This window comes from Microtus oregoni, unplaced genomic scaffold, assembly GCF_018167655.1.
Source record: "Microtus oregoni isolate MIOR12 unplaced genomic scaffold, Mior012 000006F_ref0000085, whole genome shotgun sequence".
NCBI classification, from domain to species: domain Eukaryota; kingdom Metazoa; phylum Chordata; class Mammalia; order Rodentia; family Cricetidae; genus Microtus; species Microtus oregoni.
In genome coordinates this window covers 60,493,518-60,520,579 of record NW_024543065.1, presented here as the reverse complement: position 1 = coordinate 60,520,579, position 27,062 = coordinate 60,493,518, and the positions used below count along the sequence as shown (strand labels likewise).

The 27,062-nt window shown below is 48.1% G+C and overlaps 1 protein-coding gene across 1 annotated transcript in view; it reads left to right on the top strand.

The window, feature by feature from the left end:
• The window catches only part of Wdr88 (WD repeat domain 88), a 35,913-nt gene extending 9,145 nt beyond the window's left edge, over positions 1 to 26,768 (top strand). The window contains exons 5-12 of the mRNA XM_041654626.1: positions 2,700 to 2,763; positions 6,814 to 6,952; positions 8,433 to 8,562; positions 14,016 to 14,203; positions 17,160 to 17,242; positions 19,614 to 19,682; positions 24,670 to 24,762; positions 26,625 to 26,768. Coding sequence (XP_041510560.1) covers positions 2,700 to 2,763; positions 6,814 to 6,952; positions 8,433 to 8,562; positions 14,016 to 14,203; positions 17,160 to 17,242; positions 19,614 to 19,682; positions 24,670 to 24,762; positions 26,625 to 26,768 — 910 coding nt within the window. The remainder of the gene's footprint in view (positions 1 to 2,699; positions 2,764 to 6,813; positions 6,953 to 8,432; positions 8,563 to 14,015; positions 14,204 to 17,159; positions 17,243 to 19,613; positions 19,683 to 24,669; positions 24,763 to 26,624) is intronic.
• Positions 26,769 to 27,062: the final 294 nt, after the last annotated feature.

Genomic DNA, 27,062 nt, shown 5'->3' with positions numbered 1-27,062 from the left:
CCAGGTGTGGGCCTCAGTGTTTCCGTGGTCTCTGAACAACAAGTGGGTGGAACAAGGTAGCAATGTTATAGAATACTTACTGTAGTTAAGTACCCAGGCTTCCTTTTCTTTCCTTCCTTTTTCTCCTTACGTTCCTCCCCCTTCTTCCCCTATCCCCCTCGTCCTCTTCTTTTCCCTTCTCATTCTCCTTCTCCTCCTCAACCCCTTCTTCTGCTTCTTTGAGACAGGGTCTCCTCACTCTACAGAACAGCCAAGCCTGAAACTCACTATGTAACCCAGCCTGCCTCAAACTTGGAGCAGTCCTCCTGCCTCAGCCCCTCCAGGTGCTGGGATGACAGGCATGGCCCATGAAACTTTGCTTGAATTTCCCTCACAAAAGGGTCTTTTCTATGGTCACATGAAGCCCATGGCGGCTACACCAGAGCTCCTTGGTCTAGCCTGGGCCCTTGTCTTAGTCAGAATCACTATTGCTGTGATGAGACACTATGACCAAAAAGCAAGTTGGGGAGGGGAGGGTTTATCGGGTTTACACATTGCAACCTGTCATTGAAGGAGGTGGGGACAGGAACTCAAACAGGTCAGGAACCCAAGGCAGGAGCTGATGTAGAGGCCATGGCGGGGCGGAGTGGGGTGGGGTGGGGGAGCTGCTTACTGGCTTGCTCCTCATGGCTTGTTCAGCCTGCTTTCTTACAGCACCCAGGCATGGAACCATCTACAATGGGCTGGGCCCTACAACCCAAACTTATCAAGGTGTTTTCTCAGTTGAGATTCCTCCTTTCAGATTACTCTAGCTTGTGACAAGTTGATATAAAATTAGCCTTGTTTTTTTTTTTTGGCTTGGATTTATTTATTTTTACTTTATGAGTATGCATGTTTTGCCTGCATGTATTTAAGTGCAGGTGGATGCCCACGCTGCCGTCTGGGACAGCTCAGGGCTTGGGAGGCAGTGCACACACTTCGGGCTGGGTTTATTTTAGTTAATCCTTAAATCCATTCACACAGGTAGGAGACGGGCCTTTAACAGACGGGAGAATCGACTGTAAAGGGATTCACTGGGCTGGAGGGATGGCTCGGAACCTGCCAGGTGCCTCTCCTAACCTGCTGGAACTCCAGCTCCAAGGGTCCTCTGGCTTCTGCGGCCACCTGAACTCACGTGCACACACCTGTACACAGACACACACCTATACGCAATTCTTTAGACAATGCATCTTAAAGGTTAGTGTGGCACATTCAGGCTTCATGGGGATCTTTTTCTTTTCCTGAGACAGGGTTTCTCTGTGTAGTCTTGGCTGTCCTGGAACTTGCTCTGTAGACCAGGCTAGCCTCGAACTCACAGAGTCCACCTGCCTCTACCCCCTGAATGCTGGGATTAAAGGCATGTGCTACCACCAGCCACTTGGAGTTTTTTTGTTTTGTTTTTAGATTTATTTATAATGTATAGTGTTCTGCCTGCATGTACGCCTGCACACCAGAAGAGGGCACCAGACCTTTGGTTGTGAGCCACCATGTGGTTGCTGGGAATTGAACTCAGGACCTCTGGAAGAGCAACCAGTGTTCTTAACCTCTGAGCTATCTCTTTAGCCCCCTGGAGACTTTTATAAGAGGAAAATCTTGGCCATATGCCACAGATTAGACAAAGGTATGCATACTAGTCAGAATTTTTGTCACTGGGACAAATCCTGAGACAAAAAACCTTGGGAAAGAAAGGTTTGTTCAAGCCCATGATTTTACAGGAGACACCACCATTTGACCAGAGGTAGAGCGTGATGTCACAACAGGAGGACCCAGGGTGGCAAAGGCCCTCACTTCACAGCAGGCCAGAAGCGGAGACACAGAACTAAGCCAGGAACAAGATCTGCCCTTCCAAAACATGACCCTAGTGGTCACTTCCTGTAAACCTGTCCCACACCCTAGTTCTCACCACCTCCCAATAATGCCGCCAAAATATAAATCCATCTGTGGATTAACCCTGAGTAAAGACGGACCCCCGGCTGCACCACCAGCTGGCCACCAGGCCTTCCACTCTTGGAAGGCAGCTCCTCCCATCCAAAACCCAACGGGACATTTACATGCATGTCTCTGACTGTGTGAGAGAATTTCAGAACATAGCAAGCTGTCTGGGATAGCATCTTCCTGTACAAAGACATACGTGAGCAGAGGGGGATCTGTGCGATCCTTACGAGCTGGAAAGATGACCTTAAAGGAAAATAGCAAATGACAGGAGAAATTTTGTACCTATCCATATATTTTTTTTGTTTTAATGGTTTGAGGGTATGTGTGTGTTGCCCACGGTGTGTCATGTGTGTGGTGCCTGTGGAGGTCAGAAGCGAATGTTGGATCTCCAGTCAGATGTTGTGAGCCACCATGTGGGTGCTGGGAACTGAACCCAGGCCCTCTGGAAGAGCAGCCAGTGCTCTTACCAACTGAGCCATCTCTCTAGCCCCTAAAATGTTCTTTTAATAACCCTAAATATAGAAGACTATCGTGGAGTGTCTGGAAGGTAAGGAAGATAATGGTGCCAGACTGTCTTTGGTGCTATTAGGTACCATTTTTCAGGGGGAATGCTCAAGTCCCCAGTGTAGTTTGCAAAGAAAGATCAATCTTGTTCCTAAATCATAAAAGGGGGAAAGAGCCCTCATAGGAACCACAGGCTCCAGTGATGCTCTTGTTAAGGTGTAATGTGTGTTCGATTTTTCCAGGATCGTCGCATCATCGTATGATAAAAGCGTGAGGGTTTGGGATGTCGAGACGGGTCAGCTTCTGGTACGTATGCCCTGTCTCAGTGAGGGTGCCACAGTACCAGATCATGACTGGGCTTTGGGGGTTGTGGGCTAGACCTAGGATCGGGAACAATGACAGAAGCCCCAGCTTCCGGGAGGACATACTCTCATCTGCAGGGTTAGAGGATGCACTGACAGAAGGGTGGGTATTGGGCAAGAACGGCTTCCACCCCAGGCAAGTCAAGGGCTGCTCTCAGAATCGCAGGAAGACACCAAGAGTGGGTTGGCCATGGCACCCCAAGTTCCCCTGTGAGTCATTTGGAGCAGGAAGTGGGGCTGAGGCCACAGAGCAAAGGCTAGGCAGCCGATGTGCCAAAGCTTTAGGCTTTTTTCCAGTCTCTTCTCTCTGTGTCACAGATGGGACCACTACCCACCTCTCCCCACAGTCCTCTCTCCCGTTCTCCACAGCCCTGGACTGTCTCAGCCCTGCTCAGGGGTCCTCTGGCCCTCCTATCCCACACCTCACTTCCCCTGCTTCTCTCTCAGTCAGTCTTCATCACCTCCCTCTCTCTCGCTCTCCAATTTTTTTTTTAAAGACAACCTTTCTAGCCAGGCACTGGTGGTGCACAGTTTTAATCCCAGCACTCAGGAGTCAGAGGCAGGTGAACCTCTGTGAGTTCAAGACCAGCCTGGTCTACAGAGTGAGACCTTCTCTCCAAAACAGACACACAGGTTTCTACCTTGCTGCAGTGGTGGTGTACACCTATAAACCCAGCACTGGCAAGACAGAAGCAGGAGGAGCCCATCTTCAAGACTAGCCTGGGCTGCATAGAAAAACTGAGTAATAGTGGATTGGAGGAAGGCCGCCCAGAACCAAATAACCACACAGAAACTCTATTAATTAACACTGCTTGGCCCATTAGCTCTAGCTTTTTATTGGCTAGCTCTTAATTTAACCCATTTCTATTAATCTATGTATTAATAAGCTGTGGCTTACTGGCTAAAGTTCTGGTGACTGTCTCCAGCAGGGCTACATGGCTTCTCTCTGATTCTGCCCTTCTTTCTCCCAGCATTCAGTTTAGTCTTCCCCGCTTACCTAAGTTCTGCCCTATCAACAGGCCCAGAGCAGCTTCTTCATTAGTCAGTGGTATTCACAGCATACCGAGAGGGATCCCACATCACTAGAGGACTGGAGAAATGGTACTTATGACTCTTTCAGAGGACCCAGATTTGGTTCTTAGCACCCACCTGGTGGCTTACAGCCTCCTGTAGCTCCAGTTCCAGGGGATGTGGCTCCCTCTTCTGAACTTCATGGGTACTGCACACACACGTGGTGCACATGCATACATGCAGGCAAACCACTCAAGCACAAAAAATAAATAAATCTTAAGAGGGAGAAGGAGGAACAAAACCTTGAATGTTCAACTTTTCCCCATTATGAAAATTTAAGTATTATTCATGGACTAAACATCTTGGTGTGTCTTTTTCTGTACACATTTGCACTTTTGTTTGTTTTTGACTTGCTATGCAGCCCAGGCTAGCCTAGAACTCTTGATCTTTCTGCCTCAGCATTCGAGGGCTGGGATTCCAGCATGACCATCATGGCTGACTTCTGTCACCCTTTCTGATTAATACACAGGATTTAGTATAGATGGGGTAGGCCCTGCCTCTCTGTCCCCTACAATAAGGACTCTGTGTGTGTGTGCCTGTGCGCACGCCATGGCATATAGATGGAGGTCACAGGACAGCTTGTCAAAGTTGGTTCTCTCCTGCCACCATGTGGGTTCTGAGAATCCGACTCAGGTTTCCCGGCTTGTCAGCCTTTCCCTCCTGAGCCACTGCTCCTGCCTGGCTGACGCAACTACTGCTAAGCAAAGTAGGCATGTATTTATTATTGTTGTTGTTGTTATTTTAAATCTCTGTGTGTTTTTTTTGTGTGTGTGCACACGCGCACACGCTCATGTGTGATCACATGCATGCCAAGCTGCACTTGTGCAGTCAGAGGAAAACACTGGGTGTTGGTCCTTATGTTCCACCATTCTTGACACAAGGTTGGTTTCTCTCTCTCTCTCTCTCTCTCTCTCTCTCTCTCTCTCTCTCTCTCAATACACCAAGATAGCTTCTCTTAAGCCTCTGGGATTCCTGTCTCTGCCCCCATCAGTGAAGAGCTGGGATTACAGAGGCTTGCTACCTCCTCTGATTTTTACTTGCATTCTGGGGAATCCAGACTCTGGTCCTCACATTTTCCTGGAATATGCCTTACCTCCTGAGCCATCTCCCTAGCTCTGCCTAGATAGATACGCACATATGCATGGATATGATTGATTGATTACATGTGTAGGCATGTGTACTTGAGTGTATATACGTGCACCCCATGAGTACAGGTACCTCTAACAGTCAGAAGAGGGCGGTATATCCCCTGGAGCTGAAGTTACAGGAAATTGTAACCTGCTTGATATGCTGAAACTGAACCCAGTCCCCTGTAAAAGTAGCAGGTGTGCATAACCACTGAGCTATCTCCCCAGCCCTGCATATGTATGTGTGTGTATATATATATATGTGTGTGTGTGTGTGTGTATAATCTTTTCAGGTATATATGGCTAGATTTCATTGCTAATGTAAGCAGTATAGAAATACAAACCTTAATTTAATCTTTCCAGACAGCTGTACCAACTCACAGCCTAGGCATTCAAGAAGGGGGTACTCTCTCCCATCCCACAGGCCAGGTGTCATAAACTTCAAAGAATTAGCCTATGTGGTCTGTTAAAAAAACAAACAAAGTTTTATGTATTATTCCTGACTTTGAGCATTTTTTCCAAGTGTCTATTTTTTTCTGCTGCGATTTTCCCGCTGCCGTCTTTGGCTAGCATTTCTATTTCAAGCACCTTTCTTTTTAAAAAGTCCTTTTATTTATTTTTATTGCACAAATCACCCATGACCCTGGCCAGCATTTGGGATGACTTAGTGAGCGAAGGCTGCTTGACAAACGGCTCCAAAACTTGGTTGCCTTAAACAGCCAACATTTCTTTTTTTCCAGTCTCACACAGTTTCTGGAAATCTAGAAGCAGCTTACCCGGGTGGTTCTGGCTTCAGTCCCTTCCTAAGTCCCCGTGATGGCGTCATCTGGGGTTACAGTTGCACTAAGGCCCCATTGGGGCAGAAGGATCCCCTTCCAAGATGGCTCATCCCACAGCTGTTGGCAAGAATCCTCTGCTCATATCCTTGTGGGTCCCCAGGGCCACGTGGAGCTGTGTGTGTGTCTTTAGGACATGACAGTTAACGCTCATGGAGCGTGTGATCCAAGAAAGAACAAAGAACAAGCCACAAGTATCCTTGCCCTCTCTCCTTCTTTCCCCATCCTGCTCTCTCTTTCCTTCTGAGATTCAGGTTGGCCTTGAACTCAGAATCCTCCTGCCTCAGTCTGCCATATCCTGGGATTACAGGCATACTGCACCATGCCCAACTTCTTTTTATTTTCTTTTTCTTTTTTTTTTTTTTTGGATGCTGTGAATATAATCCAGAGCCCCAAGATGCTAAACACACAACATACCATACCACGGAACTGCCCCACAGCTCTCCTGCACCCTAATCTCTGTCTCTCTGTCTCTCTCTGTCTGTCTGTCTCTCTCTGTCTCTCTGTCTCTCTCTTGTCTCTCTGTCTCTGTCTGTCTGTCTCTCTGTCTCTGTCTGTCTCTTTCTCTCTCTGTGTCTCTCTCTGTCTCTCTCTCTCTTTCTCCATTCCCTCCCCTTCCCCTTTCTTCCCCCTCTCCTTTCTTCCCTTCCTGTCTCTTTGAGATAGGATCTCACTTGTAGCCCAGCTTGGCTTTGAAGTTGCCATCCTCCCGCTTCAGCCTCCCAAAGCTGAGATTACAGATGTGCTCCAACACACCCAGCGTCACCGATTTCTTTCTTAGTGTAGTGCCACGTGGTCCCTTCTGCCATATTCTGTTCAGCAGTAGTGAGCTCTGGGTCTGGCCCCATTTAATAAGGGCACAGTTGGGTTCCATCCATTGAAAGAGCTCTGAGAGCACCCTTTGAAGCTGGAGATGGCTGAGCAGCTGCGTTGTCCTCTTTGGGCTCTCCCTCATTCCAGTGGAGAGTCAGGCATGACACCTTCGTAGTGTGCTGTAAATTCTCTCCTGACGGAAAGTACGTGCTCTCAGCCTTGGATGTGGATCGCGGCATCTGCTTGATGGATCCAGAAAACATCACCACCGTGATCCAGATCAAAGGTGAGGTGGTCGGGTTCCCTACACACAGCAGCAAGGATCTTCGGCGGGTTCATACACTGAGACTGCCAGGGCTGAGAGCCACGCTATGAGCCATGCATGCACATAAAAAATTGCACCATGTGGAGGCAGGAGGGTGAGGAGTTTGAGATGATCTCTTAAAACGCACACCTACATCTTTAAGATATAAAAACAACGGTCACCACGCATCATTTTCCTGGGTGACACTATGCTATTGTGATGTAGGATATAACTATGGGGGGAAGCATGCAGGATTTCTCTATGTTATTTCTTATATTTATATGGTAACTTTGCAGTTGTCTCAAAATGAAAATTAAGAAAACCCTTCATTGTTAAAAAAAAAAAAACAGGGCTGGAGAGATGGCTTAGTGGTTGGGAGCGCTGCCTGCTCTTTCAGGGGTCCTGAGTTCAATTCCCGGCAACCACATGGTGGCTCACAACCATCTGTAATGAGGTCTGGTGTCCTCTTCTGGCCTGCAGGCATACACACAGACAGAATATTGTATACATAATAAATAAATAAATAAATATTTAAAACAAAACAAAACCAAAACTCAATAAGTAAAAGGTGGCAGAACCTGTTTTGTATTCTTCTTGGTAGTATTTATTGCTGTTTAGTATGTATGTGTTGAAGGGATGGAATCAGGGTTTGGCACATCCCAAGCAAGTGCTCTACCACTGAGCCACACCCCAGTCCCTCACTGGGGGATTCTAGGTAGGAGCTATTCCACTGAGTCACACCCCCAGCCCCTCACTGGGGGATTCTAGGTGGAGCTATTCCACTGAGTCACACCCCCAGCCCCTCACTGGGGGATTCTAGGCAGGGGCTCTACCACTGAGCCACACCCCCAGCCCCTCACTGGGGGATTCTAGGCAGGGGCTCTACCACTGAGCCACACCCCCAGACCCTCACTGGGGGATTCTAGGCAGGGGCTCTACCACTGAGTCACACTCCAGCCCAGAGGTATTGTTAATAGTGCATTGCTAGGTGACCTTTCTGACTTGTGCGTATGTATCTCCCATATATCTTTGATTTTTATCGTTTTACCTTTCAGCATTTAGCACTTTCCTATTAATGGATCCCTTCCTGGCCTCCCCTGCCTTCACACTCCCAAGTCCTAGTTACATACCCACCTTCTTTACACGCCACCCCATCTCCAGAAATAGCACCGTGGATGACTTAGAGGTTCCTTCCAGCCAGGAACTACCACACACTCCTCTCATGGCCCTTGGCACGCAGCAGGTCACAACAAGGGGTTTCTCTCCCATTGAACTGGGAGCTGTGTGGTTGCATGTAGCCGGTCAGCTGGGCTGAAAGCCCGGCACACAGAAGGCCAGCAGGAAATGCTCGCGCAGGTGGACAGTCCCTTATGCAAACTGGGATTGTTCCTATAGCATCCCCGGGTGGAAGGGTTCCCCGGGTCTTTCCCTTGAGGTCATATGTCACTTTGCTTATGTGTAGATCATCACAAAAGGTCCATCACAGCATGCTGCTTTGACCCTGACAGCCAGAAGGTGGCCTCTGTCTCCATGGACAGGTGCATCAAGATCTGGGATATCACATCCCAAGCCACGCTGTTTACCATACCCAAGTGAGAAGGGTTCTGGTGGGCGGGGGGGGGGGGATGTTGGTGTGGGCAGCAGTATTCTGCAGCAGGAAGGTGGGATAGATGTCTCTCTGCATTCCTTCCTGAATTCCACATACAAGCCAGTGTCCCAATAGAGGCATCTTCAGGGTGGTCCCAAGATGGGGGAGAGGGGTTCCAGGAGACCAGAGAGAAGCCATCACTGTAGCTTAGGGGCTGAGCCAGGAAGGGTCTCAGATGCATTTGTTCCTGTGTGAACTCTTACTAGGAAACATGCCCAGGGTCTCCATGAAAATACGAAGCTCAGGGCCAGGAGTGGTGATGCACGTCTCTAATGGCAGTGCCGAAGGTGCAGAGGCAGGCAGATTTCTGCTGAGTTTGAGAGTTTAGCCTGGTCTACATCCCGACAGCCAGAGCTACACAGTGAAAACACTGTCTCCAAACAACCACACAGTGGAGTTCAGCCGGGCACAGTGGCACTACCTCTGATTCCATCACTAGAGATGGGGAGGTGGAGGACTGAAAATTCAAGGTCGGTCTAGACTCCACAGTGAGACTTGACTCTAAAATGGGAAGACCCGGATCCGGGTGACCCTTGCTGGTGGCCGCTGTCTAGCGGGGGAGCCCTCTGTAGCGGGTTCTGGTGTCAAGATCGCAGACCATGTACACACCTGTCACCCTGCCTGCCCTGCTCAGCTCCTCCTTCCTGGGTTAGCGACTGTGAGCATGGACCTGGGTTTCCTCGCCTTTTGAAATGAGCAGAGGTACGGCAGAGGAAGAACGGTCCTCAGCGTGTGCCATGTCGCATGGATGTTTAGGGGGACACTGAGGCAGGAGGCTGTGCTCCCCTCTTCCACTGCTCCTTAGAGCCACTGTGCTGGCACCAAAGGGATGGGATAACAAAGGCTGCCCGGGAGAACAGGCTGTGGGCGGAAGCCCTGATCCATTTTGCTCAGTTGCGCTAATGAACCCAACAGAGGCAGCAGGTAGTTTAAAGCCAGGTTAAATGCAGGCCTGGAAGTGCAGCTTTTAGCAGGCAAAAGGAGAGGTGAGTGAGGGTCTCAGAATCTCAGCGCTGGAGTTTGCTTTCCGGGATGAGGCTTCTGGAGTCATGCAAGAGACTATGCTTAATTTCACGTGTTGCTGTTGACGTAGCTAAATTCCTAGCAACTTTTGACAAGAGTATGTGGCTTTTTATTTTTTTAAAAAAATGTATAAATGTATGAGAATGTGAGACAGAACACAGCACGTTTGGAAGGTACAAGGGAAGAAGCTGCACGGTGAAGAATGTCTCTGCTCTTGTAGGCGTTCAGTTTCCTTTCCCAGCAGTTACTACCCCACCCCCTCCTTACCTGTCTGTCACACTACACCACCCATCCATTTAGAGGTCAGTGAAATGGTTCATCTGCTGGAGGGGCTTGCTGCCAACACCAATGATTTGCGTTTGATCCCTAGGACCCACAAGTAGAAGGAGAAGACGGAGTCCTGTAAGTTGAGCTCTGATCAGCAACTCATTGGGTTACACATGCACACCCTCATACACACACACATACACACACACACTAAATAATAAATGTAACAAAAAACAAAAATTAACCAAGCAGTTTGGGGGAGATGGCGTTTTCATTATTTATGATGAAATGCATGCAACATAAATTTTGACCATTCTTTTGGTGCACAGTGCAGTGGATGAATTACATTCGCAGTGTTTTGCAACCTTCAATATCTATTTCCAAAATGTTTCGCCACACCAAAGGGAAACTGTATCCGTTAAGCAATGACTTCCCGCTCCCTGAAGCCCCTGGGAGCCTTTATTCCACTTTCTGCCTCTATGAATTTGCCTAGTTCAGATATTTATATAAATGAAATCATATTTGTCCTCAAGTAACTGACTCCTTTCACTTAAGGTCTTCAAGGTTCATCCCTTCATTTCTTGCTAACTGCATATTACTCCATTATATATATGAATATGCACACATACACATACATATTGATATTAATATATACCATTTGTTTATTGGTTTGTTGATGGTTACTTGCTTTATATATAAATATATAAAAATATATCTTAATTCTTTATTAATGGGAATTTCACATCATGCACCCGAATCCCGTTCACCTTCCAGTCCCTCCATATCTGCCTCCCCCTTCTGTATCCTCCATTAAAAGAAAATCCCCCCCAAATTAATTGAAAACAAAACAGAACAAACAAACCACCTCACTCCTCTATCCTTCCCATCACTGGACACCTCTTCATTGGTCCTGGCGGCACTGGGAGCTGTGGTGTGTCACACAGTATAGCCTTTTGTCCAATCAGCCTCATCAGCTCTGGGTCCTCACAGAAACGCCTCTCAGATATCTTGCTATGGGCATTAGTTTTTTATGCATCTGTTTTGAGTCCCTGTTTTCAGCTCTGCCGGAAGAGAGCTAACAGTGGGAATGGTGGGTCAAATGGCAGTACTATGCTATGTTTAGCTCTTTTAATCTTTTAAAAATTTTACTTACTATTTTACGTGAATGGATGTTTGATTTGCACTTCTCTCTGTGCACCCCAAGTGTGTGGTGCCTGTGGAGGCCATAGAGGCGTCGGGCCCTCTGGAACTGGAGTTACACACAGTTGTGAGCAGCCACCAACCGTCACTAGAAAATTCAAGGCAAGGGAAATCTAGATTTGCGTGTCAATTCTTTCCTGTCTAGCTTCTTGTCTAATGTTCTAAGTTCTCTTTGTTCATTAGTCATTTCTACTTAGAAAACAACTTTTGAGGGGCTGGAGAGATGACCCAGGTTTAGAGCACTGGCTGCTTGCTCTTCCAGGGGACCTGAGTTTGATTCCCAGCAACCATATGGTGGCTCACAGCCATCTGTAACGAGATCTGGTGTCCTCTTCTGGCGTGCAAGCAGACATATAGGCAGAACACTGTATACATCGTTAAAAAAAAGAAAAAGGAAAGAAAAATACTCTTGAGCTTTTTATTTATTTTTTCCGTTTTTTTTTTTTTAAACAGTGTTTCTCTGTGTAGCAGGCTGTCCTGGAACTCACTCTGTAGACCAGGCTGGCCTTGAACTCAGAGATCCACCACCAGCAATCGGCTTCTCTGGAGCCATTTAAAAAACAAAAACATTGCCAGGCGGTGGTGGCGCACGCCTTTAATCCCAGCACTCGGGAGGCAGAGGCAGGCGGATCTCTGTGAGTTCGAGGCCAGCCTGGTCTACAAGAGCTAGTTCCAGGACAGGAACCAAAAGCTACGGAGAAACCCTGTCTCGAAAAATCAAAAAAAAAAACAAAAACAAAAACATTAAAAAAAACAGTTATTTATCTTAATGCATGAGAGAGAGGAGAGACGGAGAGAGAAAGGGGGTAGGAAGACACACACACACACACACACACACACACACACACACACAGTTGTGTGTGTGTTCCTGTGCTACACTCATGTCACAGTGAGGATAGAAATGTAGAAGTTGGTTCTCTCCTCCCTCCATGTGAGTCCTGGGAACCAAACTCAGGTCATGGGCTGTTGGAGTTTGACTGCACCTTCAGAGGCTGAGCCACGGCCTCCATTCATGGCTGCACCTTCAGAGGCTGAGCCACGGCCTCCATTCATGGCTGCACCTTCAGAGGCTGAGCCACGGCCTCCATTCATGGCTGCACCTTCAGAGGCTGAGCCACGGCCTCCATTCATGGCTGCACCTTCAGAGGCTGAGCCACGGCCTCCATTCATGGCTGCACCTTCAGAGGCTGAGCCACGGCCTCCATTCATGGCTGCACCTTCAGAGGCTGAGCCACGGCCTCCATTCATGGCTGCACCTTCAGAGGCTGAGCCACGGCCTCCATTCATGGCTGCACCTTCAGAGGCTGAGCCACGGCCTCCATTCATGGCTGCACCTTCAGAGGCTGAGCCACGGCCTCCATTCATGGCTGCACCTTCAGAGGCTGAGCCACGGCCTCCATTCATGGCTGCACCTTCAGAGGCTGAGCCACGGCCTCCATTCATGGCTGCACCTTCAGAGGCTGAGCCACGGCCTCCATTCATGGCTGCACCTTCAGAGGCTGAGCCACGGCCTCCATTCATGACTGCACCTTCAGAGGCTGAGCCACGGCCTCCATTCATGGCTGCACCTTCAGAGGCTGAGCCACGGCCTCCATTCATGGCTGCACCTTCAGAGGCTGAGCCACGGCCTCCATTCATGGCTGCACCTTCAGAGGCTGAGCCACGGCCTCCATTCATGGCTGCACCTTCAGAGGCTGAGCCACGGCCTCCATTCATGGCTGCACCTTCAGAGGCTGAGCCACGGCCTCCATTCATGGCTGCACCTTCAGAGGCTGAGCCACGGCCTCCATTCATGGCTGCACCTTCAGAGGCTGAGCCACGGCCTCCATTCATGGCTGCACCTTCAGAGGCTGAGCCACGGCCTCCATTCATGGCTGCACCTTCAGAGGCTGAGCCATAGCCTCTGCTCACGAGTATCTTGCTGGCCCACCACTGTTTTGAGAGCAATAGATTCTTAAGACCTTCTATCGTGGGGGACTAGGTGGCTCCCATATTTCATCCCAGCACTCAGGAGGCAGAGGTAGGAGGATCTTCAAGGCAACTCTGGTCTACACAGCAAATCCCAAGACAGTCAGAGCTACACAGTGAGACCATATGGGAAGAATTTTCATCTGACAAAGCCTCGATGTATCTTTCACTTCTGAAGTATACCTGGCTGGGTGTTTTCTTGGTTAACATTCCCCCCTCCCCTTTTTAAAAGTCTGGTCTCACTATGTTGTCCCATGCTGACTTCGAGCTCACAGACCAGTCTGGCTTCAAAGTTGCAGTGTTGCTGGCTTCTGCCTCTGCCTCTTGGAGACTGGGATTGCAGGCGTGGGGCATCACACTGTGCTGACGGTGCTTTTCTGCAATAAACTGTTGGGTCACTTTCTTCTGGCTCCAGGATTTCTTCTTTTTTAAATTTGGTTCATCAAGACAGGGTTTCTCTGTAGCCCTGGGTGACCTGTAACTAGCTTTGTAGACCAGGCTGGCCTCGAACTCACAGAGATCCACCTACCTCTGCTTTCCAATTGCTGGGATTAAAAACACACGCCACCACCACCCAGCAATATTTTTTTTAATTATTTTATGTGTGCACTATGTGCTTGGCACCTATGGGGGGGATAGGAGGGTCTCTGGAAAGGAGTTTAGCACTACCATGTGGGTACTAAGAATTGAACCCACGTCTTTTGGAAGTACAGCCAGCACTCTTAACCACTGGGGTCAGCTCCCCAGTCCCTCCAGGGTTTTGATGAGGAATTGGTCATTGCAAGTGCCTTTCTGCAGAGTTTCATTTATCTCCTGCTGTTTTCAAGAGGTTTTTTTCTTTTTGGGAGGTGACATCCCCCTCTCCACCCAGGGTCTCATCAGGAGTGTTCTTGGATCTCCTGACATGGTATGTTAGCATGCACCCCACCTTTGTTTCAGGGCGCACACCAATACCATCTCAGACTGCTGCTTCACCTTCAGTGGCCACTTCCTGTGCACCAGCTCCTGGGATAAAAACATAAAAATATGGAATATCCACACGGGGGAGTTTCGAAACCGTGGCGCCTGCGTGACTCTGATGAAGGGCCACGAGGGCTGCGTGAGTTCCTGCTGCATTGCCAGAGACAGTAAGTGACCAGCATGCACTGGGAACCTCGCCCGCCTCTCCCTCTTCTCTCCCCTTTGCTTTCTTGCTTTCTCTCCCCACTTCCTTGCATGTTGCATCCTGAGGGTTGGAATGGAAATGTGAAGTACAGTGAAGCCAGATTCACCCTCCTTTACCACACACACACATAGGCTGGAAGAGGGAACTCAGCTGGCTCCTTCAGAGTCACTTTCCTGGGTGCAGAAAAGAGGTGACTTTCGAGGATTCTAGCAGGAAGGGTGGTGCTCCCCTCATCCCTCCCCAAGCACCCCAAGCCAGGGGAGGAATTCATGGACACATGCTTTCCAGTGGCAGGAACCCCAGCCCAAAGTGGCTTAAACCACAAAAGAAACCTTTAATGTTTTGAGTATAAACTATTATACAGATTGCCTTAAAGTGGTGTTTCTCGAAGTGTGGTTCGTCTTTAAACAATTTGCTTGCTGAAATACAGTTATCTGACTCTCAAACCAGACGAACAGAATTCCAGTCCTTGGAGAGGGGCTGCAAGATTCTGTATTTTAATAAGCTCCTCCAGGTGTATATAAATAACAAGACCCATTGTCTTAAAGGAAACACTTGTCAATGTCTGCGATTCCGTCAGGTTTTAATCCTGAGTACGGAATATCCTCTATGGGAAGGATGCTTCCTACCCCGGTCTCGCACATCAACCAGTCTTCTTCCTCCGGCCCCTTCTGCTTCTCCCTTATTCAGCTTTCCCCTTCGGGAGGAAAGGATGGCCTCGCGGGTTTCCAAGCCACACTGGTTCTGGCCACCGGCATTCCTCAAGAAGCGCTTTTCTGCCTGATGATGTCAGCCCCAAGTCCCAGGGAAGGCTTGCATTGGCTTAGCTTGGGACATACCCATCTCTGGGCCAATCACATAGCAGTGGATGACAGGCTCTGATTGGCCAGAATTGGGAGACGGGTCTGCCTCCAGAGTTAGAGGTGGGGGTTAGTACCCTGTAAACCAGAGGTACTGAGAACAAGAGGGGGCTCTTTCTTTACAGGAAGTTGAGGTGTTGCTGCCTGGTGAAGTCACACCTGGGGGTGAAGGGGAACAATGACAAGAAGCCGTCTTCGGTAATGAAGGTGCAGCCAGGGCCCTTTGAGGGAAGCAGCTGTTTAGGAGTGCCCAATTCTTAGCGTGCACGCGCGCATGTACACACACACACACACACACACACACACACACACACACGTGTATGCTCCTGCACATAATTTTCTTTTAAATTATGTGCATGTCGAGCCAGGCGGTGGTAGTGCAATCCTCTGATCTTAATACTCGGGAGGCAGAGGCAGGCAGATCTATGGGAGCTCAAGGCCAGCCTTGTCTACAGAGCTAGTTCCAGGACAGTCAGGACGGCACAAAAAAATCCTGTCTCTAAATAAATAAATAGAAAATTGTGTGCGTGCATGTTTGGGTTTGTACATGTGTGGCCTGTGGAAGCCAGGGAGATCCTATTCCCCTGAGCTGGAATTACAGGCAGTTGTGAGCTGCCTGCTGAACCCAGGTCCTCTGCAAAAGCACCATGCACGCCTAACCACCGGACTGTTTCCTGCAGCTCCATACTCACCTACTTTTGCAGATATTTTTACTGTTTTAAACTCAAGCCGAGGGGTGAAATGCTGTTAAATGCCTCTAAACGCAGGAGCACTGTGGTCGGCTTTATGGAGAAAACACACAGCATACTGAGTTTTGCTGAGGCCTGAGATATAGTGACCATCAACAACATGTATTAGAAAGGATGCCTTCCCCGGAAATACAAGCATCAATCAATTAATTTATGAAGATGTTGTGACAAGAGGCTTGGTTTTTTTTATTGTTGTTCTTTTTCAATCTTTTATGTGTAAATGTGTGGGTGTACATGTGCTCCAGGTCTCCATCACTCTCTGTCTCATTTTCTGAGACAGGGTCTCTCAATCAAACCCAGAGCTCACGGATGGGCTTAGTCTTGCTGGCCACCTTCTTCTAGGGATGGCCTGTATTCATCTGCTGGGGCTGGAATTACAGGCGGGCCAACATGCTTGCCCGACACTTACATGGGTTCCTGGGGACCCAAGCTCCAGACCCCAAGCTTGTGTGGCAAGTGTTTGAACCACTGAGCCGTCTCCCCAGCTCCCTTTTTTTTTGTCTGTTTGCTTGTTTTGGGGTTGCTTTCCCCCTTGGATTTTGTGTTTTTAAAAAAAATATTTATTTATTTATTATGTATACAATATTCTGTCTGCGTGTATTCCTGCAGGCCAGAAGAGGGCACCAGACCTCATTACAGATGGTTGTGAGCCGTCATGTGGTTGCTGGGAACTGAACTCAGGACCTTTGGAAGAGCAGGCAATGCTCTTAACCACTGAGCCATCTCTCCAGCCCTGTTTGTGTGTGTGTGTTTTTTTTTTAAATAAGGTCTTGGGGTATTTGAAATGAGTAAAGTCACTTATTGTCAGGTCTGATAACCTGAGTTCAATCCCTGGGCCCCATATGATAAGAGAGAGAGAAGGAGTCTCAAAAATCGTCTTTTGGTACTGTGCGAACATGTACACACACACACACACACACACACACACACACACACGTAACAGTTAACGAAACAAAGCAAGGCCTGTTCTGTAGCCCAGGTTGGCCTCAGACCCCCCTCCCAACTCCAAGTACTGGAATTGTAAGCACTCACCACCGTATCTAACATTAGCACACACTGACAGGAACTTAAGCCTGCACAGCTCCTAGGAGCAGGGGCACTCAGTGGCTGGCTGATTCTCGGGGTTGGCTGACTACCCTGAGTAACGAAGGAAGGGCTATAGCTGACTGGGCATCACCGAGTAGCGCCAGGAAAGGGCCCCAATGTTTTCAGCATGAACCACGGCAGTGCCACCGGGGCCTGCTTTAGCCTTACCACAGCATGGAGGAGGAAGACAACTCTGTTCCCACTCCCTCCTTTTGTATTGCAGGCTCTTTTCTCGTTTCTGGTGGATTTGACAATACTGTGGCTATTTGGGATGTAGGAGATGGCTACCGGAAGCTGTCACTGAAGGTACCGTGCCTGCACAGCGATGAATCTAGCTTTCTTTCTCCCTCCCTCCCTTCCTTTCTTTTTCTCCTTCCTTCCTTCCCTCCTTCCTTCCTTCCCTCTCTCCTTCCTTCCTTCCTTCTCTCCTTCCTTCCCTCCTTCCTTCCTTCTCGCCTTCCCTCCTTCTCTCCTTCCTTCCTTCCTTCCTTCCTTCTCTCCTTCCTTCTCTCCTTCTCTCCTTCCTCCCTTCCTTCCTTCTCTCCTTCCTTCCTTCCCTCCTTCCTTCCTTCTCTCCTTCCTTCCTTCTCTCCTTCCTTCCTTCCTTCTCTCCTTCCTTCTCTCCTTCTCTCCTTCCTCCCTTCCCTCCTTCTCTCCTTTCTTCCTTCCCTCCTTCCTTCCTTCTCTCCTTCCCTCCTTCTCTCCTTCCTTCCCTCCCTCCCTTCCTTCCTTCCTTCTCTCCTTCCTTCCTTCTCTCCTTCCTTCCCTCCTTCCTTTCTTTTTTCGATTTTTGAGACAGGGTTTCTCTGTAGCTTTGGGGCCTGTCCTGAAACTCACTTTGTTGACCAGGCTGGCCTTGAACTCAGAGATCTGCCTGCCTCTGCCTCCTGAGTGCAGGGATTAAAGGCCTGCGCCACCATCGCTCAGGTCTAACTTTCTTTTTTGGTGGGGGAAAGGAGGGGGGTAGGGGAAGGATCTTGCTATGTAGCCCAGGTTAACCTCAAACTTATGATCTGTCTCAGCCTCCCTGGTGCTGGGTTTATGGGTGTGGTCTGTCACTCCTGGTAGTGAGGCTAAGGCAATGGGACAGACCTAGACACTTCCCCAGTGTCCTGACACCTTTGTGAGGAAGGACAAAGACATCAGCAAATTAACCACCAATGGTGATGAGGGGGAGAGAGAAATAATCGAGCCATGTGACAGAAAGGGACTTAGGGACTAACCCGCAGTGGGTGAGGGGCAGGCTACATAGAGGAAGTTCATGATTTGAGATCTGGATGGCAATAGAGAGACCTGGGGGAAAGACACTGGATAGGTAGGGAAGAACCGGAGACCCCTGTGTAGAGACTCAGAGGCCACCATGAGGACTTGCCACAGCCAGTGGTCTTCTGCATCCAGTGGTCTCCACAGTAAGCGGGGTGTTATCCAACCCAGCAAGGATCTAGTGCTGGAGTCCTTACCCTTGATACTGTCACCCAGTCATCTTTGATTTTCAGCCTCCGTGTCTCCAGGGACCCTATGTCTGTACTTCTTGAGTAGCCCATGTTCATCCCACCCATACCCCATACACCTGAGGTTAGGCCGTCTAAGCCAATGTCTCTAGAGTGCCAGGACAAAGGGAGTTTCCATGTTCGCAAACAAACAGCTCCATGCTGAACACGAGCCCTACTGGGCTTAAAACGCCATTGTCCCTACTTGGATTGTTCCAGCCTCTCTTCTCTGCTTTCTATCCTCCCACCCTTATCAATTTCATCATCGCGTGCACCTGCGGAGTGTGTGAAGACACACCCATGGCACAGTGCGTATGTGGAGGTCCAAGGAGAGCTTTGTTGGGTGAGCTCTCTCCTCCTACTTTTACATAAGTTGCAGGAATCGAAATTGGATCCCCCAGCTTGTGTGGTAAGCGCTTTACCCACTGAGTCAGCTAGCTCCCTTGCCCTTTTGCTGAGCACGGCAACCCAACCTCTCCTGCTCCTTTTCTTCTTATGCTACTCTGCTGCCTCACAGAGATAGAAAGATGCTGAGGGAGAGCCAAACATCACAGATGTCACAGAGCAGTGACACCTGTCTCCTCTGATTTTATTTATTATTATTAGGATGATGACGATGTTTTTTCAAGACAGGGTTTCTCTGTGTTGCCCTGGCTGTCCTGAAGCTCACTCTGTAAATCGACCAGACAGGTCTTCAACTCACAGAGATCCACCTGCCTCTGCTTCCCAAGTGCTAGGATCAAAGGTGTGTGCCAACACCACCACCACCACCAGCTCGACTCAGGCTTTATTTTGACCTGAGGAGCACAGCCCCTCATTTGCTTAAGTAGCTGTGGATGATCCTACAGTCCCTCGAAGCTCAGAGCCCCTCCCCGGGAGAGCCTTCAAGGGGCACTTTCTCGAGCAACACGGGCAAGTAAAGACCTGGGACAGAGGAGAATATAGTCTTTTATTTCCTTCTTCTTCTGAGCCCTGTGGTGTGATTTAAAACAAAACAAAACAAAACACATTTACAGTAACCTGATAGAGGCACATAGGCCCCATCTTCATGGCTTATATTCCGCCTTCAGTGTTGATGGAACCAAGTTATGATAAGCAAAGGCTTGCTGACTTTTGTTTCTGTCGTTTTTATAAAGCATTTCTCCTAGGTCTTTGTTAAACTATTTTTTTTTTTTTTTTTTGCTCAGGGCCATGATGACTGGGTGACGGATGTTGCCGTTAGCAACAACAAGAAATGGATCCTCTCCGCTTCGAAGGTAAAAGCGAGCAAGCTTTGGCAGACTTAAAATGTTGATTGTGTTTGTCGGGACTTGAGATAGGGCATAGTGGTGCACATCTTTAATCCTACACTCGGGAGGCAGAGGCTGGCAGATTTCTGTGAGTTCAAGGACAGCCTGGGCTAGTAGAGAGACCCTGCCTTAAAACAAATCCTGAGGGCTGGGAGTAAAGGTATGTGCCACCACTGCCTGGCCACACACACACACACATGCACACACATGCGCACCCACACGCACACACACACACCCCGACACACATGCACACACATAACTGTATCTATACCTGACACACACACGTGTGCACACGCACATGCACACCCATACACACGTGCACACACATGCATGCACACAAGCACACACATGCACACACATAACTGTATCTATACCCGACACACACGCGTGCACACACACACACAACATAATTGTATCTATACCCGACACACACAGACCTTGTTTCCCAAACAATAGTCTAACATCTACTTGCAGAGTCTCACGCATTATATACAACTTAGAGATGACGTAAAGAATACAGGAGTATGGATGTAAATTACATGCAACTACGACACCGTTCATGCAGGGGACTGGAGCATTTTCTGTTGTTCGTTGTTGTTGGTGTCCTTCATAGTGGGAGTCTGGGAACAATTCCTCATGGACACTGAGGGACCACTGTACAAAATAAAGGAAATGTTGGCCAGAAACTGCATGACTCTGAGTTTGCAGTGAGTTCAGGAGCACAGGGAAACATGTACTTGGAGAGATGGCTCAGTGGTTAAAAGCACTGGCTGCACTTCCAGAGGTCCTGATCTCAATTCCCTACACTAACATGGCACCACCATCTGTAATTCCAGTTCCAGGGCACCTGGTGCCCCCCATAGGCTTCTGCAGGCACACGATGTGTATAAAGTCACAAGCACACACATGTTTATGTAAGAATAACTAAAAATATTTAAAGCAAGAAAACAACTAAAAATAGAAAAAATGGATTTTATCAAAATTAATAACTTCTTTTGTGTCAAAAGGCTAGGCACAGTGGGGCACGTGAGACACAGTGGGACATATCTGTAATCCCAGGTCCTGGGAGGCCCAGGCAAAATGGAGAGATTCAGACCTGCCTGGGCTGCACAGGGAGATGACACTAGTTTGGGGGTAAACAGTATATAAATTGGTGTTATTATTCATTTTGTCTGCTTTGCTTTTTAAAGATAGGCTCTCATCTATCCCACTTGGTCTCAAATTTAGTATGTAGCTCGGGATGACCTAGAACTCCTGCTCCTCCAACCTCTGCCTCCCGTGTGCTGGGATTACAGGTGTGTGTTGCCACGCTCAGCTTTATTGCTCATTTTCCATCCTCACCCTCAACACATTATAAAGTTTGGGATGCTCTTGTCCCATACCTTAAAAACACAAATTTCTGACAAGCTAACATTTAGCATCATTTCAAAGGCCAGAAGTGATAGCCAGCCTGTAGACACGTGCTCAAGGAAGATGTCACCTTCCATTTCCAGAGCAAAAATTCATCAAGGAACTAGAGAGATGGCTCAGTCCACAAAGCATAAATCTGACAAGTGTGAGGGCCCAGGTTCAGATCCCGGAGCCCACATAAAAGCAAGGTGCTATGTCTGTAACCCCAGCTCTGGGTTGTCAAAGTGGCGGTCCCCATTCAACTTTTCATTTGCTTTGATAAAAAGTTGACAGAGTGCATGGAATTTGTCAAAATGTACATCTGTGCTGTGTGTTGAATGTGCAGATGAGTTAGAAAAGTCTGACTTGAAGCTGGAAGTGCTGGCCCACACCTTTGATCCCAGCACTCAGGAGCCAGAGGCAGGTGAATCTCTGTGAGTTCGAGGCCAGCCTGGTCTACAGAGTGAGTTCCAGAGCAGCTAGGGTTGCACAGTGAAACCCTGTCTCAAAAAGAAAACCAAAACAAAAACCCAAACCCGACAACAACAAGAAGAAAGTCTGGATTGAATTAGGTAGTTCCCAGCAAGCGTTTGCTTTATGTCTCCTGCATTCTTATTAAAATCTTCACAGGAAGCCAGAAAAGGATTTGAAACTCCAGTGTGTTAGTCAAAGTATCTAAACGCTGAAGGGCTAACATATATATAATCTGTGTGTGTGCACGCATGCACAGGCATCACGTGTATGCCCTCCCTCAGAGGCCAGAAAGGGGAGTTATCTGTGGTGATGGGTTCCATGTGGGTGCTGGAAAGTGAACTCCAGTCCTCTGCAAGAGTAGTCAGTGCTCTTAACCAATGAGCCATCCCTCCAGCCCTGACGTTTGCTTGTGTTTGGTTTTCTGAGAGGTCTCATTGTGGGGTCCTGTAGCCTGGACTGATGCATGGTAGGAACTGACTAATGGGAAAGCCTGTGGCTTCTCCTGTGTAGGGACCAGTATGACTGTGTCCCGAATTTCAGCTTCTGACTCTCATAAGACATGTAGTCTCAACTGCCTAATTAGGAAATGGAACACAACACACTCCATACGATTTTTAGAGACACAGTTGGGAGGTGGTGGCGCACGCCTTTAATACCAGCACTTGGAGGCAGAGGCAGGTGGATCTCTGTGAGTTCAAGGTCAGCCTGATCCACAGAGTGAGTTCCAGGACAGGCTTCAAAGCTACAGAGAAATCCTGTCTCAAAAAAAAAGTTAATAAATGAATAAATGAACACAATGTACAAATATAAATTCAGTACCTTATAATTCCAAAGGATGGCAGTCCACGAAAGTAAATCTTGCTGGGGTAAAATCAAGAAAATTGCATTTCTTTCTGGAATTTTATTTTATTTATTATTTATGGGGGAAATCAAATCATGTAGAGCTGGAGTTACAGGCAGTTGCGAGCTGCCTGATGTGGGCACTGGGAACTGAACTCAGGTCCTCTGCAAGAACAGCATGTGCTCTTAGCCACTGAGCCATCTCTCCAGCCTGGAATTTATTTTTGTTAGTTAAAAGGGGGGGGGGGGGGGGTGGAGAGATGGCTCAGTGGTTAAGAGCACTGGCTGTTCTTCCAGAGGTCCTGAGTTCAATTCCCAGCAACCACATGGTGGCTCACAACCATCTGTAATGAGATCTGACGCCATCCTCTGGCGTACGGGCATACATGGAGGCAGAATGTTGTATACATAATAAATAAATAAACCTTAAACAGCCTGGTCTACAGAGCTAGTTCCAGGACAGGCTCCAAAGCCACAGAGAAACCCTGTCTCGAAAAACCAAAAAAAAAAAAAAAAAAAGTTCAGAGCTCACGATGTTATGTTCTCTTCTCCCCACCTCAGGCTTGCTTATCACTCAGCCAGGTTGGCCGGAAGCTTGTAAGTCTCCTGCCTCATCCTCCTGGATGCTGGGGTTAGTGTGTATCACCTTGGGTTTCTGTTGTTGTTGTTGTTATTTTGTACCTTCTATGAGATTAGTCAAATACATGCCATCGTTACAGCAGCCTACAGAACTAACTGTAGGGTTTTACTGCCTGAAAACCCCTCATGCTCTACTCTCTCAGCCTCCTCAGCCCCAGAATCCCTGTCAGCGCTGTTTCTTCTTTACTGTCTGTTATCACACACATGCACACACACCAAACAACAAATACAGCAAAAAACATAGCACACACACAACACACAGAACACATACCATACATATATCGCACACATCACCCAGAACACATACTACACATCCTACACACAATACAATACACAACACACAATGCCCACAACACACACATCCTACACATCACACACAATACAGGACACATACCACACAACAACACATACATATCACACATCACAAAGAATACATATCACACACACTTATCACCTATATCACACATCACACAGAACACACACTACTCTACACAACTCAGACTATACACAAAACACACAACATACAACACTTACAACGTGCACATATCACACATCACATACAACACACAGAACACATACTATAACACAGCACACATATCACACAGAACACATACTATAACACAGCACACATATCACACAGAACACACACTATAACACAGCACACATATCACACAGAACACGCTATGCATATTAAACACAACATGCACAACACACAACACACACTCAAATGTAACTCTCATCTCAAACTCCCATCAGATCGTTTATTCTGAAGTCAAACATGAGTGACCGCGGCACAGGAGCACAGATTCAGGTCAGCACACATTCTATGCTCTACCGTGGCAATAGTTTTCATAATAACAGAACAAAGTCAAGTCCAAATAAATGGGTGGAAGGTCATAGATACCCGGGGACGGCTCATCTCCAGGCCTCAGGTACTATCTTAGCCTTTTTGTCCACAGAAGTGAGGGGTCTGTCTGTACATCCCAAAGGACTTACTTCACAGTCACAGCGACCTTAGATGACAGCAGAGGTGGGTAGTGAAGGAATGTTAAAGATGCTAGAAGAGCTGGCTTGTGCCACTCTGGCTTTGAACTTGCAACATTCCAGCCTCTCCGCGTCCTTTGAGCTCCAATCTGTTGATGAGCCTTGCAGCAGGCTTAGTGGAAGGGGTGGCAGTTTTTGCTTTGTTTTCCTCCAGGAACTTGTGTACATACTCAATCTGTATAATTGTTTTCCTAGAATGCTGGAGAGATGAAATTTGCAGCCTGTATGTAGCCTCTTCAGACTGGCTTCTTTCACTCCACAAAATGTGGTTTTGCATTTTCCATCTCTATGTCTTTTGCAGGGGCGGGGGATTGACAACTCATTTATTCTGAACACAGAATGCTATCCCATTGCATGGCTGTACCACAGGTCCTAGTGTAGCCCAGGCTGGCCCTGAACAGGCCTCCTGCCTCGGCTTCCCACGTGCTGGGATTACAGGGGCCATCACAGTTGTTTTATGTGCCGCTGAAGGCTGAGCTATAGCCGTAGCCTCCGTAGTGGTTTTGCTTGCTTGTCTGTTTGCTTGTTTGTTTTTGTGACCCCTGGCCTGCTGTTTGACTTGTTCTAGGATAAGTCCTTGAGGCTGTGGAATATTGAAGAGATTGACACAATCCCTTTGGTCACTGAGAACAAAAGGACTATGGGCTGCAATGTCCAGCAGGTTGGTATCGGGTAAAATTAAGGCCAGTGAAGTCATCTGTTAACCTTCACCAATTCAGTTTCTTCCCTGAGCAAACATTTCCTGGACCCCTGGTGACACAACCATAGACAAATAGTGGAATCCCAGTCTCGCGGGTGCTAAATTTCCAAAGGTGAGACAGGAGTACAGACCCAAGGGAAATATCTGCCGATGTGGTAAGCAGTACCTTTTAGAAAAAGTAACGCGGGAGGGAAGGGGTGTGTGTTGGGGCGGTTATTTATTTATATTCTTTTGGTTTTCTGAGACACATGCTTGATATATATCCTAGGCTAGCCTGGAACTCTTGATTCTCCTCCCTTACTCTTCTAAATACTGGGTTGTAAGTGTACACACAGCTTGTGATTTGTTTGTTTATTTATTGGGCTAGGGTTAGAGATCAGAGCCTTTCATGGCATGGGCTAAGTGAGCACTCTGTCATTGAAATGAAACTCTATCATCATCATCATCATCATCATCATCATTGTTTTGAGATATCTCACTGCAACCCTGCAATATAGACCAGGCTGACCTTGAACTTACAGAGATCCCCTGCTTCAGTCTCCTGAACTCTACTATTAAAAGTGTGGTCCCTAGTTTTTCTGTGTGTAAGGTGTGTGTGTATGTGTGTGTAAGGTATGTGTGTATGTGTGTGTGTGTGTGTGTGTGTACGCATGCACACAAATGCATTGGAATGCTGGGATCCCCTGAGAGTCCTCTGATGTAGGCTGAGAGTCACTACCTCAATCGCTGGTTTGATGATGGTGGGTAGCAAATGAGACAGGTGAGCATCTGTACCTGCAGGGCAGTGTTTTGGCCAGAAAGAGAATCATTGTGGAGGAGAAGCCTCAGCTCCCACTTCAGTTGGTTGAAATCCTTGTCTGGAGCTGCATGAGGTGGCTGCCTCTTGTAAGCCCCATGCTTAGGAGTTTGAGGCAGGAAGATCACTAGTTGTTGGAGGTCAGCCTATGAGACTCAGTGAGGCATTGTCTCCAAATGAATTAAACAATAAACAGGGCGTAGAGAGATGACCTAGTGACTCAGAGCACCTGCTGCTCTTACAGAAGACCTGGATTCGATTCTGTCACCCATGTGGTGGATTCAGTTCTGGGGGACCCGATGCCCTTTACAAACAAACAAATAGATCAAAGCCCTATTTAGTTTGGAAATCTCTAATGCTAGCCAGGTGGGATGTATCTATAACACTAGCTCTTTAGAAGGCTGAGGCAGGAGGATTTATGTTTAAGGCCTGCTTGAGATATATATTGAGCCCCATCTCAAAATCAAACATAAACACACACACACACACACACACACACACACACACACGGTGGGGGTGGGGCTGGGAACGTAGCTCAGTAGCCTAACACACACAAGGCCCTGGGTTTATTTCCTCCTGTCGGAAAAACAAGCAAAAACAAATCCTTCCGCGGTTGCCTTGCTTCCTCCTAACTCTGTTCTGTAAGTCAGCATCTCTGGCATACCAAGGAGTCAGGCCACTCCTTGGGTCCCACAGTTTCTCTCTGGACCACTTTGGCCAGGGAGCACTGGACAAGCACTGGACACAAGCCTGTCTTCCTCTTCCTAAGCATGCGGCTGTGTGAGGGCCAGCCCTCGCTGCCCTCCCAGCTTTAGAGGAAAGGCTGGGCAGAAACCTATGTCTGGTCTTCTGCTCCCAGCCTGCCCCCGGGTAGTTTGTGGGGTGAGAGACTCCGGAAACGGCAGGCAGGCCTTGCCTTGGCTCAGCCCAGGCTAGCTGGGTGGTGGGATGCGAGACTCTGCCCTCACAGCTTCCTCTGCTCTGACCTGTACAACGTTTCTGTTTTCTGGAAAATGTCCCACTGCAGTGCAAAACTTGTGACCAGATTTTCCCCGCCTTTGAAAGTGACACCTCTTCTAAACTACACAGCCGGTGTCTCTTCTGCCGGAGAAACGAGAACTTAGGGCAGTTTTCTTCGTCGTCATCATTGGAGGAGAATAAGGACAGCTGATGGCTGCGCGTGCACAAAGCACCTGCTAAGAAGTTTGTGGCATTCTGCGGGGACCCGAGTCCCTCTCCCAGCTGAGTGGACCTATCAAACTGAGGCAGGGGCCGGGCTCTCACTAGACTTCTCAGCATGGTGCTGCCTCTTTGACCCCGCCCCACCCCAGAACCCTTTAACAGTGAGCACTTCGGTTTGAATATAGAATAAATCTAGATTCCTTTGGAAAACAAGCATGTGGGGAAAGCGGAGAAGCAGTTGGCTACTTCCGAGCTCTGAATCCCACTGTCCAGCCATCTCATT